Genomic DNA, 16,825 nt, shown 5'->3' with positions numbered 1-16,825 from the left:
TACTACTGCCTTCTATTGTTTTTAAATACAGCTCATTATAATTACTATAGACAAACCCTAAAGCTACCCCTACCTATAAAATAAAATGTCTTGCTTTTTTTTTTTTTTTTTTTTATCCGAACAAAACAAAAAAAAACATTATTCAATCTTTTTTTATATATATTTTTTATATTTTATAATTTCATTGAAGATGTTGCTGAATGTCCCCAAAAGGAGGCTTTGTGAGATTTAGTTCAATTTCAGGGGAAATTTTGTCCCCAAACAATAGCTAAGAGCACACAAAAACACATAGGGAGTTTTGTTCTAACCATTGTGGTCTCCTGGATTGAGCCAAAGCTGTTGATGAAGATGTTCACCTTATCCTCCACTGGAATACCTAAGGTACAAACACATGAAAGCACCACTTTCAGAGGAATATAATCAGAGACTTCAACCATATACATATGATAAAGTTTGTGTGATATTCTCAGATTCCCCACAGTGCAAAACAAATTCCATATGTTAATGAGATACTCAGTCGATCTCTTAAATGTGTGAATATTTTGTGCTCTGTTGGAAGTAAGAACCTGGGCTTGAAGCAGAAGCCCATTGATTCAACAGAGTTCCATTTTGACATATTCTTATCCCACTGAGTTCAGAATGACACATTCTAATTCCACAGTGTCATGTGATCCTGTGCAGCACAGTGGAGCAGAATTTCCAATTACTCTATACAATACACGCACTGCCATACTCTGACATCATTATTAAATTAGCATTTCTAATGAGGTAATCCATTATGTTACTTGTGAACTTTTTTTAAGTGCAAGGGTTGAATTTATAGTTACTTTATTCATTTGCTAGAAGTCTGAAAGGTTATGTAATCAGACTGTAGCACTAAAATGCTTCACTTACTATAGACTATCTAATATAATAATTAAAGACATCTAGCATCTGGCCTTTCGCTGATTCTTGAGACATAATCACATGTCCCACAACTTTAGCTGACATTAGTTTTATGTTACTAAGGCAACATTTCCAAAATGTTCAACAAAATTATTGATACACAAACACATCATATCGCTTGATTTTCTCTTTTTTCAAAATTATGACATAACATCATCACTCACTACCCCTGAACCACCTGTCCTCTAACAATAGCGCAATACTTTATTTACCCTCCTGAGACCCAAGGACATTTTTTTCAACACCAAATAGTTTACCTAAAAATGTATGTCCATATATGTAGACAGTACTAAGTTGTGAAATGTTAAGTTATATCAAGCTATAGAATGTCAGTTTTTTTTTTTTTTTTTTATCAAATTGTTTATTATGTTTCCAGGAGTGTTAGTTATTCATGTTTTTGAGATGTTACAGACATTACATCAGACATGTGCAAGAATAATTCTGATTCAAAGAAATGGCCAGCATCATCCAATCACTGCAAACCATTTTAAAATAAATTTTGCTGAATCAACAATATCATCCCATGTCTGCTAAACATGTTGAGAGGTCCAACTGAACTTTTGACCAGATGTTACGAGTGAATGCTATTGGATGGTCCCTTGATCCCTAATAAGGAAATTACTTAACCTCCAGTGTGCTGTCTGTCTGCACTGGTCTCAGAACAGTTTGAAATGCACTTTATTTTCCTAATCACATACATCATAACTTCACATACAGCCTCTGAAAGCACCATTTTCCAGCTTTTGGATGCATCCATTGATTTTAAATATGATAATGCACAGTGAAAATAGGATATTTTAAAGAAAATTAACCTATTGTCCATGTACGTGGTCATTGTGTTTAACAGCGTGCAGTTTCGAAATAAATTATTAAACTAGAGACTGTACTCTTTTGACTCAAACAGGTTTTAATGTAGGAAACTTAATGAGGTTTCTTACCAGATGTAGCTTTGTTATCATTTCTCCTAAAGACAAAATCAGCTGAGATAGGTGCCATGTTGTTCGTCACATGAATTTGTCAAGAAAGTTTAACCCTTTAACGACAGCCTAGATTCTCCTGAACTGAGATCAGTCAGTTTAAATTAATTTATGCATAGCTTATAGCGAAGCCAAAGCGTAATGTCCACGGATGTGGACACAGAGTCTCAGAAGGATACACTCAATGTGTATTTGTAGCATATTGAGTATTATAATGTAAACTTAAGAAAAGTCAAATATTTATGAAAACATTTAAACAATCAGGCAAAATCCAAGTTTAACCTTCATTTGAATGTCCTCTATCCATATTGCCCCTTGTTTGAGTTAAAAATGTAACACATGCTGTGATGAATTTTGTTTTATTTATTTTTTATTATTATTATTTTAAGTAACTGTGCTTCCGTCACAACTATGATGTCACAAAAAAGAATAAAATAAAAAATGGTTTGGGTTTTCTAAATAAAAAAGTAGATCCTATTAGTAGCTAGCAACACCACACATGTCTTAAAAACGAAAGTTAATACATTTGTGACTTAATGTAATATACAGTATGTGTGATGTAAAAAATATGGTTATGCTATGTCAACACCGTAATCTATCAACAACATTCGATTTTCTGTCTGATTGTGCTTCAATCAATAGATGGGGCTGAAAATCAATTTGAAATCATCCTGTAATCTCAATTCACACATTTTATGAGACAATGGAAGAGGTAGGAGGTTGTATACATTCAGTATTTAGCAAAGAAAATACAAAACAAAAACAAAAATTTAAAAAGAAAGAAAGTAGCAGGGTAAAGAAGTCTCAGTACCTTTGAAATTTGGTCGTATTCGTGAGTCATAAGTCATCAGCAGGCGGTTCAGTATGTTACTGGTTGAGTTGGCTGGGACTCTGTCCAGATCTTCTGCTGATAACTGACTGGCAATGTCAAAACAGACACACACTTTAATGGCAGTGCAGCACTTAGCAAATTCATGCTAGAATATAACATGACCTGGCACCGAATCAGACCTATTTCACTTTCAGGTAACATTTTATAATAATGGTTTAACATTAATAGGTTACTATGCAGGAAATAATGCCGGACAAATGAGTAGTACTACATTAACACTTTGGTCACTTCTGTTAACTAATATGGAAACATGATTAACTAATCAGTATGTAATAGCAAACGTATGGCTGAGGTAGTATACTATTAGCTAATCAATATTTACAGAATTTGATTAGCCTTATTGAGAACTATTAACTAAATATGGCCATTTTAAAATAACTTTATTTTTAATAATAATAGAATAATAATATTAATTATTATTCAAGAAATTAACATGTGTTTAAAACATGATTGAATATGTTTTTATTGTGAACATGATCATGAAATATATCTTCAGTGAAGAATGCACCTCAAATGCGTTCTTTGCTGAGATTAATTAATGAATGCAACAGCCCTCTAAATCACTAGGCTGCAGTGTCTGGTAGAGTATTGTAGAAGGATTCAATAAGATCTCATTCATTAATAATGCATTTCCATGACCCTAACTTTAGAATAATGGTCCAGATCATTAATCCCTTCATTTAGATGTGGTAACACTTGACTCATTACCTATGGGTTACCAACATTTTCACTTTAATATTTCAAGTTATTATTGAGAAAGACCTCCAGCAATATCTAACATTCCGATGTTAATAATTTAAAACTAATAGAAGAAATACTCCAAAGAGCACATAGGTTGGGCACATACACCCCTGTATTTCTGTAAGGTAGGCTAGTCACGATACACTACCTGACACTGCAGCCTAGTGATTTAGAGGGCTGTTGTGTTAATAAATTAATCTCTGCAAAAAACGCCTGTGAGGTGCACCCTTCTCTAAAGATAAATTTCACAATCATGTTGACAATAAAGACATAATAACTCATATTTTAAACATGTTAATGTTGTGATTAGTAATTAATTAGTAGTTATTTTAAATGTGTCATAGTAAGTCAATAGTTATCAATGAGACAAATCTAATTTAGAAATGTATTGATTACCTAAGAGTGAACTACCTCAGTCGTCAGTTCAATATTACTGATTAGTTAATCGTGTTACCATATTAGTGAATAGAAGTAACTAAAGCATTGATGTTATTTGTCCAGCATTAATTCCTGCATAGTTCCCTATTAATGATGGACCATTATTATGATGTGTAACCCACTTTCAAAAACAATTTTCACCAAAACATCATTCCTCTGTGGAAATAATGGCTACAACCAGAACATATAGCTTGTTGTCTTTGTTGACAACTAAGGTACATTTTTATGCACCAAGAGAGTGGTTCCCAACCTTTTATGTCAACCGAACCCCATAAACCTACAATATTTACTGTACATAAAGTATCCCCTGAGATTTCAAGTAATGCCAACCTATCAATAAATATGAATTATAAAACGGATCGTTCTATTCTACACTCTGATTGAATGAGCCATATTCAAAGCCTTTGTAAAATTACTCCAAATGCATTATGTTACAACATTGCCTGGCAAATGCAAACAATTTACAGTTAGGATAATGAATCATATTACTCAGCAGAAGAATAGTTTATTCTGCTGGCTATTAATATTAAACTAAACATTGGTGTTATTAGACATTGGTGTGTTATATTATAATGCATAACCTCTCGTTACTTACTGCTTTATTTCACATCTTCACATTGTTATTTGTAAATGAACAATTATTTTATTTATCAAGTAACTCATTAAATAATTTTTATTGTGTTCTAATTTGAAATACATGAAATTATGGAAGCCCTGAACCACAAGATGAAAAAAAATCACTAGGTGAATTTTTTTTCTACAATGTTTTTGTTTAGTTTTTTTCCCAGAAAAAAATAAAATAATTATTTGCCAGAGGGGGGAAAAAATGTGTGGAGAATTATTTTATTTTTTTTGTAGGAATAAGGCTCTGTAAACTAATGGCGGTCACACACCGGATGAAAGCACCAAGCCACGTCGCATTGTGGGTAGGACACGGCACATTTATCAAACACAGGGCACGTCAATGTGGTTCAGGTGAAAGAGAGTATACACAAAAGTAACCAATGTTTTTCCCTTCTTCAAGAATGAACAAAGTGACATTGATAAGTTTGCAGGTTAGTGTATGAAACTGGTGTAACTGCGCAAACTGAACGATTAGATATGGCAATGTTAATAATGCAATTTATCTATCTGTAGCATTGAATGGGCTTCATTCAAGATGTCAAACCACAAAAGACATACTTGTAACTGAAAACACATAGTGTAAGTAATATGAAAGATACATATACACAATATATCATCTAATGATGGCTAGAGTAAATAATCTATGTCCTTTGATTATGATTTTTGTCCAGTTTAATGGAAAACTATGCGAGTTGCACTCTGTGGTGCGGCAGAAATTTGAGCAGCCTCTGGAGTCGTAGCTGGGTGCTGCCGACAGATGGCGAGCAGTGGCAGCGGTGTGCATAAATTTATATAAAACAATTGTTTCGAAATTTAGAACATGTAAAACATCTAAAAAAAATGTAACCATGTGAATATTTTTTCTCATCTTGCAGTCCAGGGCTTCCGTATAAAATACATTCACATTTCAGCATTGTGATTTCTATGACCATCCCATGAACCCCTGCAGTTCCTTCATGGACCCCTAGTGGTTCACAAATGCCTGATTGGGAAATCCTTCACTAAGGAATTTCAAATGTTCATCTTCAGTTCAGCGGAAGAAAGGAACTACAAAGCAAAAGACCAAAAGCAGAGACACTTACTCATGCTTAGTCATACAGCAATATGCCATGAGCTGTTATTAATGACCATTGCCCTTGTCTACTGGCCCGAGGCCAGTTTAGCTAGCTCTGTTAGCATGCAATAGAGTGTAAGAAATGGAAACAGCTGGTCCAGGACCAGTGCTCACAGAAACATGCAATGACTCCTGAATTTATTAGCACACTTTCACTCTGCTTAACAGCACAGCAATTCTCAGCGATTGACATTCTTGCAACCTTGGCAACCTTAAAAGATTATGGGATCAGTATGTGTGGATGCGAGTACGTATTACTGCATGGGAGACTTACGAGGGACAGATGACTTGTTTGCCCTTTTTCGCTTTCTTAGGTTTGCCTCCTTCTTCTGCAGAGAACTGTACTAACAGCATAAACAAGATCAGCCCCTTCAAAAACATGACGGCACACCTGCAATACACACATATAAACAGTAGTCAGCAAAAATACTATGGTAATATTTAGATTACTGTTCAACAAATACATGGTTTCTGCAATCGCTTTTTCTAAAATTATTACAGTCAATTCTAAATATGTGGTCTCTACCTTGATACGTTACAAGTGATTTATCGTTACCAGTGTTGGTTAAATTACTCTTAAAAGGTAATCCAAATTATGAATTCATCTAAAAAACTTCAAAGGGAAAAGTAATCACATTACTAATTACTTATAATTACTTTTTGTGTGTTACACTACTTTTTGACTTTGTGCCCTTTTTTGGGGCAAATTGATAACAGTAACTAATAACTTTATAATCATATTACACCCATATTAAAATGTGTAATTTAATAACTGTATACAGTAGTTTGAATATATAACAAAGTAAATTCTCATTATCACTCCGAGTACCTTGTAATAAGTCACACAATATAGGCCATAACTGAAAAAATAACCAATTCAATTTAGATTTTAAAACATGTTGCGTGTCAACCCTGTTACATTTAAACTCCTGAGACCCCACATCCACATGCGTGGACATTACATTTTAGCTTTGCTGTAGACTATGCATAATTCAATTTCATTTAAACCAACTGATCTCAGTTTAGGAGACAGGCTGTCATTAAAGGGCTAAACTTTCATGTCATGTGACAAAATCACATGGCGCCAATCTCAGCTGTGTTTGTCTTTGGGAAAAATGGCAACAAAACTACATCTGGTAAGAAACCTTGTGTTTTTACATTAAAACATGTTTGAGTAAAAAGAACAGAGTCTTTAGTTTAATCCGATGTCATTTTTGGTTTTATTTTATAGTTTTATCACAAAACAGCACACTGTTAAACACAATGACCACATACGTGGACTCATTAAAATATTATCACATTGAGAATCAATGGATTCATCCAAAAACTAGAAAATGCTTCTTTCAGAGGCTGTATACAGTGTTAGCATGAAAATAAGGTGCATGTCAAACTGTTCTGAGGCCAGTGCAGACAGACAGCACACTGGAGGTTAATTAATTCCCTAATTAGGGAGCAAAGGAGCATCCTATAGCTCCTAACATCTGGTCAAAAGTTCAGTTTCAGGCTGCAGATGATGTTTGGACCACTCAACATGTTTGGCAGATATGGGACAATTGTAATCTGTACATAGATTTTGAATTTGTTGGAAAATTGGATGATGCTGGCCATTACTTTGAATCAGAAGGATTTATGCTAATTTCTGATGTAAAGTTTGTAATGTCTCAAAAAAATGTATAACCAACACTACTGGAAACATAAACAATTTGATAAAGAAAAACTGTCTTTATATAGTTTGGTATTATTACATTTTCACAACTTAGTACCACTATAATCCTTTTAGGAAAACTATCTGATCTCAAAAAATTATTATTATTATTACTGTTATGTTCTTAGGGGCTACTAGTTACAAATCAAAAAAGGAATGGAAAATGTACACAGCAGTCGTGCTCGGGTATCAGGAGGTTAAAAATACATAGGCACAAAACCCAAGAATTTCACAGTATAGCTCTAGGAACAACATGCTATCTATAAGAGGTGAATAACTGATGTTTTCCCCCTTTCAAAACAATACGTGTAAACACAATGACATACTGACAAAGGCTGTATAATAAACTTCTGTTTCAACCATAATTCAAACAGATGTTTATGATATCACTCACATTTGATCTTAGCAGTGTTTTTAAGGTGGAAGTGTCACAACAACGGGGCTGAACAGAAAGTGAGGAACAAGACAAATTCATCATTTGAACAGAAAATACACAAAGTACACCTTTAAGAAAACAAAAATTAAAACAATTATATTAACACGCTGAGGCTATATATTAACATATTAGCTACAAAATACAACAGTCTCAGATGAGTATCTTTAGTAAGCAGTATCTATTTGGGAGCCATTGCTTAAACTGCTGTAAAAATACCCCAGTGTTAAACAAAATCCCTGGAGCACGACTGATCATCTCGCCTTGATCAGTCCTTGGGAATAATATGCTGGTTCATTTTCGGCAATAATCAGCTCTCGCTCCAGCGACACAGTGTGCAAAAACACCCGGTACTAAATCCAGCACTCGGTATCCGCAGTGGGAGCACCAGAAAACACTCTTCACACCGTTAAACACGGTGACAGACTTCCCAACGCACACTTATAAAACAAGGTAGATAAAGCCACCAATAAGTCACTTTGAGAACTTGCAGTATCATGTTAGACAGGAAAAAACGCTTGCGAATGAGATAATTGGAATATTATGACATTAGATACGCAGCCTTACCTCATGAAGAAGACCGATGATTTCAGTGTTCTCCGCTTATACACATGACAATATTGTATGCATACCCACTCCAGGTTCAGCTTCAGTCTGTGTGATTGATTCTGCGTGGATGCACCTGTCCCGCTGCAGTGAGGCTGCTGTGCTCTCGCGTGATGAAGCCTGTCCCGCACCGGCGTCACTTTATCTGACTGGATTTAAGTTACGAAAGCATTTCATATACTGAGGTATAATACGAATGGATCTGAATACGTAAGTGGCGCATGTCTTGTGAAAGGAAGAGTGGTACAAATTTAACTGGTTAATATACACTGGAATGATGGTGTAAACATCAGTGTATGAAGTGAGAAGAGCAAAGAAAGACTGAAGAATTCAAGAGATGTTTTGGTGGTTTCTGTGAACAGCTCCGCCTCACCTCGATTTGTCCTATTGTGTCACACTAAGTTACAGCTTCTCTCTCTTAACAGATTTACACTGAGCCCACAGAACTAAATGAGGGCATGGGATGGGCTGTATGTGTGTGTGTGTGAGAGAGAGGGGGTGGCAGAAAAGATAAATTATCCTATGTGAGAATGGGAGCGAGGGAGAGAATAAGAAAGATTCACATGCAGCAAATGAAAAGGGTCCAGGGAATAGTATGAATCATATCCACTCAAGATGTCATTTTATACATGAAGCAGTCATTGCATGTGAAACTTGTGATGCAAGAGTCAAGAAGAAAGACATAGGTAAAAAGACATCCAGGGCCACTGGGAAATAAAACAAAAGCGTGATTTAGAATTTGTGAAGCCATTCAGCTCACAGTGTGGCATGACGCCAGCACGCTGCAGAGAATACCCACACAAACTCTCTCTCCTATATACACACACACAAACTTACCTCAGCATTTCAGATACAACTGCTGCAACACGTCATGCACATTTAGTCACACATAGACAGGACTCAGGCCTCTATCAAACACACACAAACTTGTGTCAGATCTGGTAGTTTTACAAGTGTATGAGGCTTTAAAGAATACAAATAGCAGTAAATGACTATCATTCTTATAAAAAAGATCATTATACAACATGCTGTCTGCTCTACTACAAAACAAGGCAGATGCTCTGCCATATATGGGACAAGCATTCATGCTTACAACAGGGCAACGCAACGCCACACACACGCACGCACGCACAAACAAACGCGCGCATACACACACACACCATATGTCCAGAGCTAAAAGTAACAATTTATCTAATGCTCGGTCATATTTGACCACTATAAATGAAGAATGCAGCTAACTGATTGGACGCCATGCCCAAAGACAAAGCAAGGGCACATATTTTAAATTCACACTGTAATATTTAATATGATAAAATAGTATCCTGAGAGGCTTGACCTGATTTGAACTTATTGTTAACTCAGGAATTTCTACCATTTCTAAAAAAAAAAAAAAGCTTTTTAAAAACATAGATATGCCTGCCACCCCAAGGACATAAGGACACCTCAGCTACACAAGTATTGACCAATGAATTCATAACGCATGTTAACTCATATATTTCACTCTGAACACAAAGTACAGTTCTACCAGTTTCTGATATGTTCCTTGGTTTGGGCACACATTACAATAATGCTAATAAATCAGACCACATATGACTCAATAATAACAATTCCAAATAAATACACTAAAACTTGTTAAACAAATGCAGAATGTTTGCTCTAAATGTCAAAAGCAGTGAAGTTACACTTTAAAAGATTTAATTTTAGTTCTGCTTGTAATAAAATTTAAGGCCGATATGCAACTGGAACAGAGAGCCCAGCTTAGAATTAATGTCAGCACTTGGGTGGTTAGATTACAGTAACTGTCTTCCTCCTTTCATTAGCTTACACTGCAGTACTGAACTCTTGTGACCAGGCTACAAAACAGAAGAACACCATTCAAATAATTACATTAATGGTGCAGTGTGCCATTTCTTAAAACATAATTGCAAAAATAAAGATATATAAAATAATGTTTTTAAACAATTTCCATTGTTCAATCAAACAGGTAGTCCCACCCCAAACTCACACCATTGGTTTGCGACAATGTTTGTTTTGTCACACACACACACAAAAGAAAATAATGCCACACTTCACTTTCAAGACAACTCTTTATAATTTTAGTTTAGAGCAACTGCAGGTATACATTTACAGGATATATTTACTATGTAAAATAATATACTTTATGATCAAACAATGCATATAAGGGAATGGTAAATTGCTGCAAGATTGATGCATATAATAGATTTATATTTTTATTAAAAGAATATCAGGCATAACTTGAAATGATACAATATTGATCCCACTGAAACTTCTGCAATGAATCGCCATCACTAATCATCAAACAGATTTCATCAAATCTGAGAGCATCAAATCTCTTCATCTGAAAACAAATGATATAAATGACATTTGAGATGATATATGAAGACATCCATTTTGGAACATTCTATATCGAAACGATAAGGTATGAGAGGCAATTTTATATGATGTACTGAATATACAGTGACAAGAAAATATATGTGAACTCAATTAGCTGGTTTTCTGCATTAATTAGTCATAAAGTGTGATCTCATCTTCATCAAAAATCACAAGTATAGACAAACAATTATAATATTTCATGTTTATTGAAAACATCCCATTAAACATTCAGAGTGCTGTGGAAAAAGTAAGTGAATCCTTGGATTTAATAACTGGTTGATCCTACTTTGACAGCAATAACCTCAACAAAGCATTTCTGGTAGCTGCGGATTAGACCTGTACAATGTTCAGATGGAATTTTGGACCATTCTTCCATACAGAACTGGTGTGTTTGGTGTGAACGGCTCTTGAAGGTCATTCCACAGCATCTCTATTGGGTTAAAGCCCAAAGTATGCTTCTGTCAGACGTAAATGCTGAGGGTCAGTGTACAGGATGCGTGACGTAAATCTCGTCATCAGCAGAGTGCACGAGCATTGACCATACATAGCATGATATTTCTAACCACGCAACTTTGACAATTAGTGGGTCCACAAGGTGGCAACACTTACATTTTGAGCCATTGATGTCACCCAAATCTTCTACTGAGCTTCAGCTAATGCACAGCCACCCTGACATTATATTTTGATAAACGTATTAATGAATTTGTCCCTCATTGATGGTAAGTGGTCCAGGGCCCATGCAACAAAGCAGCCCCAAATCATGATGCTCCCTAAACCGCACTTCACCGTTGGGGTGATGTATGTATGCAATGCCCTTTTTATGCCATACGTAGTGCTGCATGTTCTTCCAAAACAATTCAACCTTTGTTTCATCAGTCCACAAAACATTTTCCCAGTAGCACTGTGGAGTGTCACGATGTCTTTGTCTTTGGCAAATGTCAGGCACGCAGCAATGTTTTTGTTGGAAAGCAGCAGATTCTTTCTTGTTTGATATTTTCCGTATTGTAGACTCATGAACAAAAGATGTTAACTAGTTCCAATGATTCCTTTAAGTGTTTAGCTGTCACCCTAGGGTTCTTTTTTTAACCTCACCTGAGCATTCTGCGGTGTTCCCTTTGAGTCATCTTGGCTTGACGGCAACATCTAGTGAGTAGCCACAGTACTAAATTGTCTACATTTATAAATCGTCTCAATTTATTGGATGTCAGGATTGCAAATTCCTTACTCTAATTAACTTGTGATTAAATCATTAGCCTAGGGGTTCACATACTTTTCCATACAATAATTTGTGTTATTAGTTAAAACACACCATGTTTGTTCATAATTGTAACTTAGATAATGATCAAACCAGATTTTAAGACAAATGCACCTTATCCAAATACATTTAAACTCAGTATTTCGCAATTCCTGACATTTAATCATAGAAAACATTCCCTGTCTTAGGTCAGTTAGGATCACTAGTTTATTTTAAGAATGTGAAATGTCAGAATAATAGTAGAGAGAATGATTTATAACAGATTTTATTCCTTTCATCACATTCCCAGTGGGTCAGAAGTTTACATACACTTTGTTAGGTATAGCATTGCCTTTAAATTGTTTAACTTGGGTCAATAATTCTGGGAAGCCTTCCACAAGTTTCTCACAATAAGTTACTGGAATTTTGGCCCATTCCTCCAGACATAACTGGTGTAACTGAGTCAGGTTTGTAGGCCTCCTTGCTTTTTCAGTTCTGCCCACAATTCTTTTTTGTTAAATTATTGTTTCATCAGAGCAGAGGAGATATTTGTCACCATGTGCACTTGTAGACTGTAGTATGGCTTTTTTATGGTGGTTTTGGAGCAGTGGCTTCTTCCTTGCTGAGCAGCCTTTCAGGTTAAATCGATATTGGACTCGTTTTACTGTGGATATAGATACTTGTCTACCTATTTCCTCCAGCATCTTCACAAGGTCCTTTACTGTTGTTCTGGGATTGATTTACACTTTTCGCACCAAGCTACGTTCATCTATAGGAGACAGAATGTGTCTCCTTCCTGAGTGGTTTGATGGATGCATGGTCCCATGGTGTTTATACATGCATACTATTATTTGTACAGATGAATGTGGTACCTTCAGCCGTTTGGAAATTGCTCCCTAGGATGAACCAGACTTGTTGAGGTCCACAATTTCTTGACTAATTTCTTTTGATTTTCCCATGATGTCAAGCAAAGAGGCACTGAGTTTGAAGGTAGGCCTTAAAATACATCCACAGGTACACCTCCAATTTAGTACACCTCCTATCAGAAGCTAATTGGCTAATTGTCTAAATGCTTGACATCATATTCTGGAATCTTCCAAGCTGCTTAAAGACACAGTTAACTAGGTGAATGTAAACATCTGACCCACTGGAATTGTGATATAGTCAATTAAAAGTGAAACAATCTGTCTGTAAACAATTGTTGGAAAAATGACTCTTGTCATGCACAAAGTCAATCTTAAATCTTTTGCACTACTTGCCAAAACTATAGTTTGCTAATATGAAATCTATGGAGTGGTTAAAAAATGTGTATTAATGACTTCAACCTAAGTGTATGTAAACTTCTGACTTAAACTTTACACATAAAGGCAAGTAATTTCAAAGGGTTCACATACTTTTTCTCGCCGCTGTAAATTATGGTACTTACATGCATTTGCATTCCCCCTGGCATGTAAACAATAACAGAACATTTTCTTTCTCTATGTGTGCTGCACATTGAGTAACACAGTAGCTAGGTGAACAGGTGTTTTGCGTCATAGTTGTTATTACTGTACATCATGTATTTTAGCATGGCTGCAAAGCTGTATTTACCAACCAGCATTCAGGATCAGAACTATCAGTTTTATTATTGTTATTATTGTGTAATAATACATATAATAGTACATATGGCTATTATAGTGTAGGTATATGTGTAGGTATAAGTGAAAGAGGCAGAGATTCCATTCTTGCTCTCACTGTCTCAGCACTCCAGTTGGTCCTGTTAAAGATATCTGGAACAGTCTGACACCTTCTTTACCTCACTGACATTTAAACTCAGAATAATGTTTTTTTTTTATAAGAGGCAATATTTGCCCCTTGGAAGGGGCATTTTTACCACTATAAGGGCATTTACTTTTGCCATATAACAGCGTGTGTCCATTTAGACTACAGAATAGAATCAATTTATTGAGATATTTTCAATTTGAACAATTATGCTTATTTATTCAATTACATAATCAAACCAACTAGAGATGCACCGATTGACCAGCCAGGGACCGGAATTAGCCGATTTTCCGCATGCTCGGCCTCACGTCTTTCCGATTCCAAACCGGTCCGTTTTGTTGCCAGCGGCGCAGGCAATAACGTCACAGCCGCACGTAAACATGTCATTGGCGTGGAAGATCTTCACTGTGAGTGAAGAATACATAAAGTTCGAAATGTGTAATAATTGTAAGGCCAAAGTAAACCGTGGGGGGAACCACCACGATAACTTTCGGAACAACAACACTAATTAGACATTTAAAACACCATCACCCAGCTGAAAATGCCCATTTTAAAAGAGAAGCTAAAAAGGGAAAGCGGCTAAAGCTAGCCAGAGCTCAGAGCCAGCCACAAGTCAGCAGCCTCTCCTATCATTCCTTGGAATGAGCAGCGAAAAGACCAAAGCAATTATGTGGAAAATTATGGAATTCATGGCCCTGGATGACCAGCTGTTCTCCATAGTTGAGGACAGAGGGTTCAGAAATCTGATACATTTCCTCGATACAGAGTAGGAGGTACTTTCCGACGTCGTGTTGCCGGAGTTGTTTAATCTCGTGTCACGTCACACACGCCTGTTATCTGTCAACATTTGGGTACACAAAGCCGGGAGAGGGGAAGTGAGGTGCTGGATGGCAGAGGCAGGCTAAATACTATAGAAATTGTGCCGTTGTGATTTAATGTGCTGAGTAACGTAATTTTTCCCACCGTGTCCGATATTAAAATCAGTGCGACACACATTGCAAAAGGCGTGGGCATTGCGGATATGGCTTCGGGATATGAAATTAAATTCTTCCATCCAGCTGTTGTTAAATGTACATGTATACTTAGTTTTTTCACCGGAGCACCAGCTGAGTCTTCTCCTTCCATCTACCAGTGATGCTTGATTTAACATCCCGCGTCTACTACCTGCGCAGATATCAACAGCGCAACTGGGTTAAGGTTGGATAAGGTTGCCAGGTTGAGGTCATAAATGATTTGTAATGTGTATGATGTGTCGACTGTGTGGGTAGGATGCGTTTCATTCAAGATCTGGCAACTGGACCACCTTGGAATAATATATTGATGTGATTATTCATATAACGGGGAAAAACGGGAGTGTTGACCGGTATGGTTACAAGCCGTTCCCAAAGCAGTGCTCAGTTTTACAACAGATATTTGGACATCTAACGTAAGTTGAGCATATTGGACACTTCAGTTTTTCAGATCTTTGGAATTGTTTTGTTAGACGAGTAATAAAGAGAAAAAGGTCCATTTATAAAAATAGAGGAAAATGACATTTGTTATATAAAGCAACTCATTTGCAGTTAATTGTTATTTCTACCTCTTTCCAGTCACAGAGCACTTTATTTTGAGAGTTGTTTAAGTGAGAGAAGATTCTGTAACTTAGTGCAGTTTGGGGGAAATTGTAATGTTTAATAATTTATTTTATTATGAAAATAAAATGTTGCATTGAAGACAGGTAGATTTTGTTTGTATATGTGGTCAATAATAGTTCTTAGAAAGAAAATCGGAATCGAAAACAATCGGTATCGGCAGGTCACACTTGCAAAAAATCGGAAATCGGAATCGGCCAAGAAAATTGCAATCGGTGCATCTCTAAAACCAACATCAACTATAAGTAGCTGTAAATGTTGCCCAAGTTATAGCATTTGTATATATTGTTTTACAATATAAACCCACATATGACAATGACAATCTTTTTTACAAAAAATACATAAAAAATGGAAAAAAGAGAAAAAGTGTTCTTCCTTTTTCTCTATTATCCTCTCATTCAATTAGGAGAAAATTAGCCTTTCCATGACCACGCTTGGTTCAATGACCACACTTACATGCATTTAAGAAAAAAGGCTATTTCAGGGTTTTTGCAGTAAGCAGCATTCTGAAACGTCATTTAAACAAGAAAGCAGATTTCCTTACACCGTTAAAATAATTAAGAGAAAGTAGTTTAACACACCCAGGTTTCTCCCAGAGAATGTGTCTTAATGTGGTCATGTAAACACACAAGCACATTCTAACAGGTGAACAGAAGTATAACAAATGTCACAGGATGGAGCCCACAAACAAAAGTAAAAAAAGTGAGAAAAAATAAATCAACATTTCTTGGAGTACAATTGGAAAAGCACATACATATACCCATTTATACACACTAATGTAAAATATCAACGGTCCCTCACTTTCACGTAAATGTGTTGGCATGTAAATGTGTATGGAGTTTTACATAAGAGGGAAACCTCACTATTGCAACACAATTCCACAGCAGGTCGTGAGAAAAAGTTACCATTACAAACCAACAAACAACTCTGGAATATTTGGAAATAACACAAAACAACAGGGAATAAAATAGCAAACTCCTCCTCAGATACTATGTTTGTTATTTACACAAGCATGGTGGGGATATTACATTGCTGTGGAGAAAGCTGCTTACTGACTGAGCTGTATGTATACAGGAGTACACCGCTTATTCAGTGCATGTAAACAAATACGCCGCTTTCTCATAATAAACCACTTTCTGGTGTCCATGCTTATGTAGTCAGTATCTGCAGGAGTCATATACTTGTGCAGATAAACATTGGTAAATGGATAACACACCGATTTGATGATGTTCAAGATTGAGAACTCACAGAGAACCAAACAGTCCTGATATATGCATGTATGCAGGTTTAGGGGCGCTTTTCATTATCACTTTTTACAAGCACTACAGAC

At 36.0% G+C, this 16,825-nt stretch overlaps 1 protein-coding gene across 4 annotated transcripts in view; it reads right to left on the bottom strand.

The window, feature by feature from the left end:
• Positions 1-16,825, bottom strand: part of glrba (glycine receptor, beta a) — a 69,912-nt gene that overhangs the window by 39,669 nt on the left and 13,418 nt on the right. The window contains exons 1-5 of one of the 4 annotated variants that reach the window (XM_052127228.1): positions 8,437-8,785; positions 7,831-7,878; positions 6,006-6,122; positions 2,734-2,840; positions 309-376 (exon numbers count right to left, since the gene is read on the bottom strand). In XM_052127228.1, the coding sequence (XP_051983188.1) occupies positions 309-376; positions 2,734-2,840; positions 6,006-6,122; positions 7,831-7,832 (294 nt within the window). In that variant the 5' untranslated portion in view covers positions 7,833-7,878; positions 8,437-8,785. Of the gene's footprint in view, positions 1-308; positions 377-2,733; positions 2,841-6,005; positions 6,123-7,830; positions 8,388-8,436; positions 8,786-16,825 lie in introns of those variants that run through there. The other 3 variants (XM_052127226.1, XM_052127227.1, XM_052127225.1) reach the window with 3 other exon arrangements.

The sequence above is a fragment of the Xyrauchen texanus genome, chromosome 5 (assembly GCF_025860055.1).
Source record: "Xyrauchen texanus isolate HMW12.3.18 chromosome 5, RBS_HiC_50CHRs, whole genome shotgun sequence".
NCBI classification, from domain to species: Eukaryota; Metazoa; Chordata; class Actinopteri; order Cypriniformes; family Catostomidae; genus Xyrauchen; species Xyrauchen texanus.
Note: the sequence above shows the minus strand (reverse complement) of the source record. Positions and strands in the feature narration are given on the sequence as shown.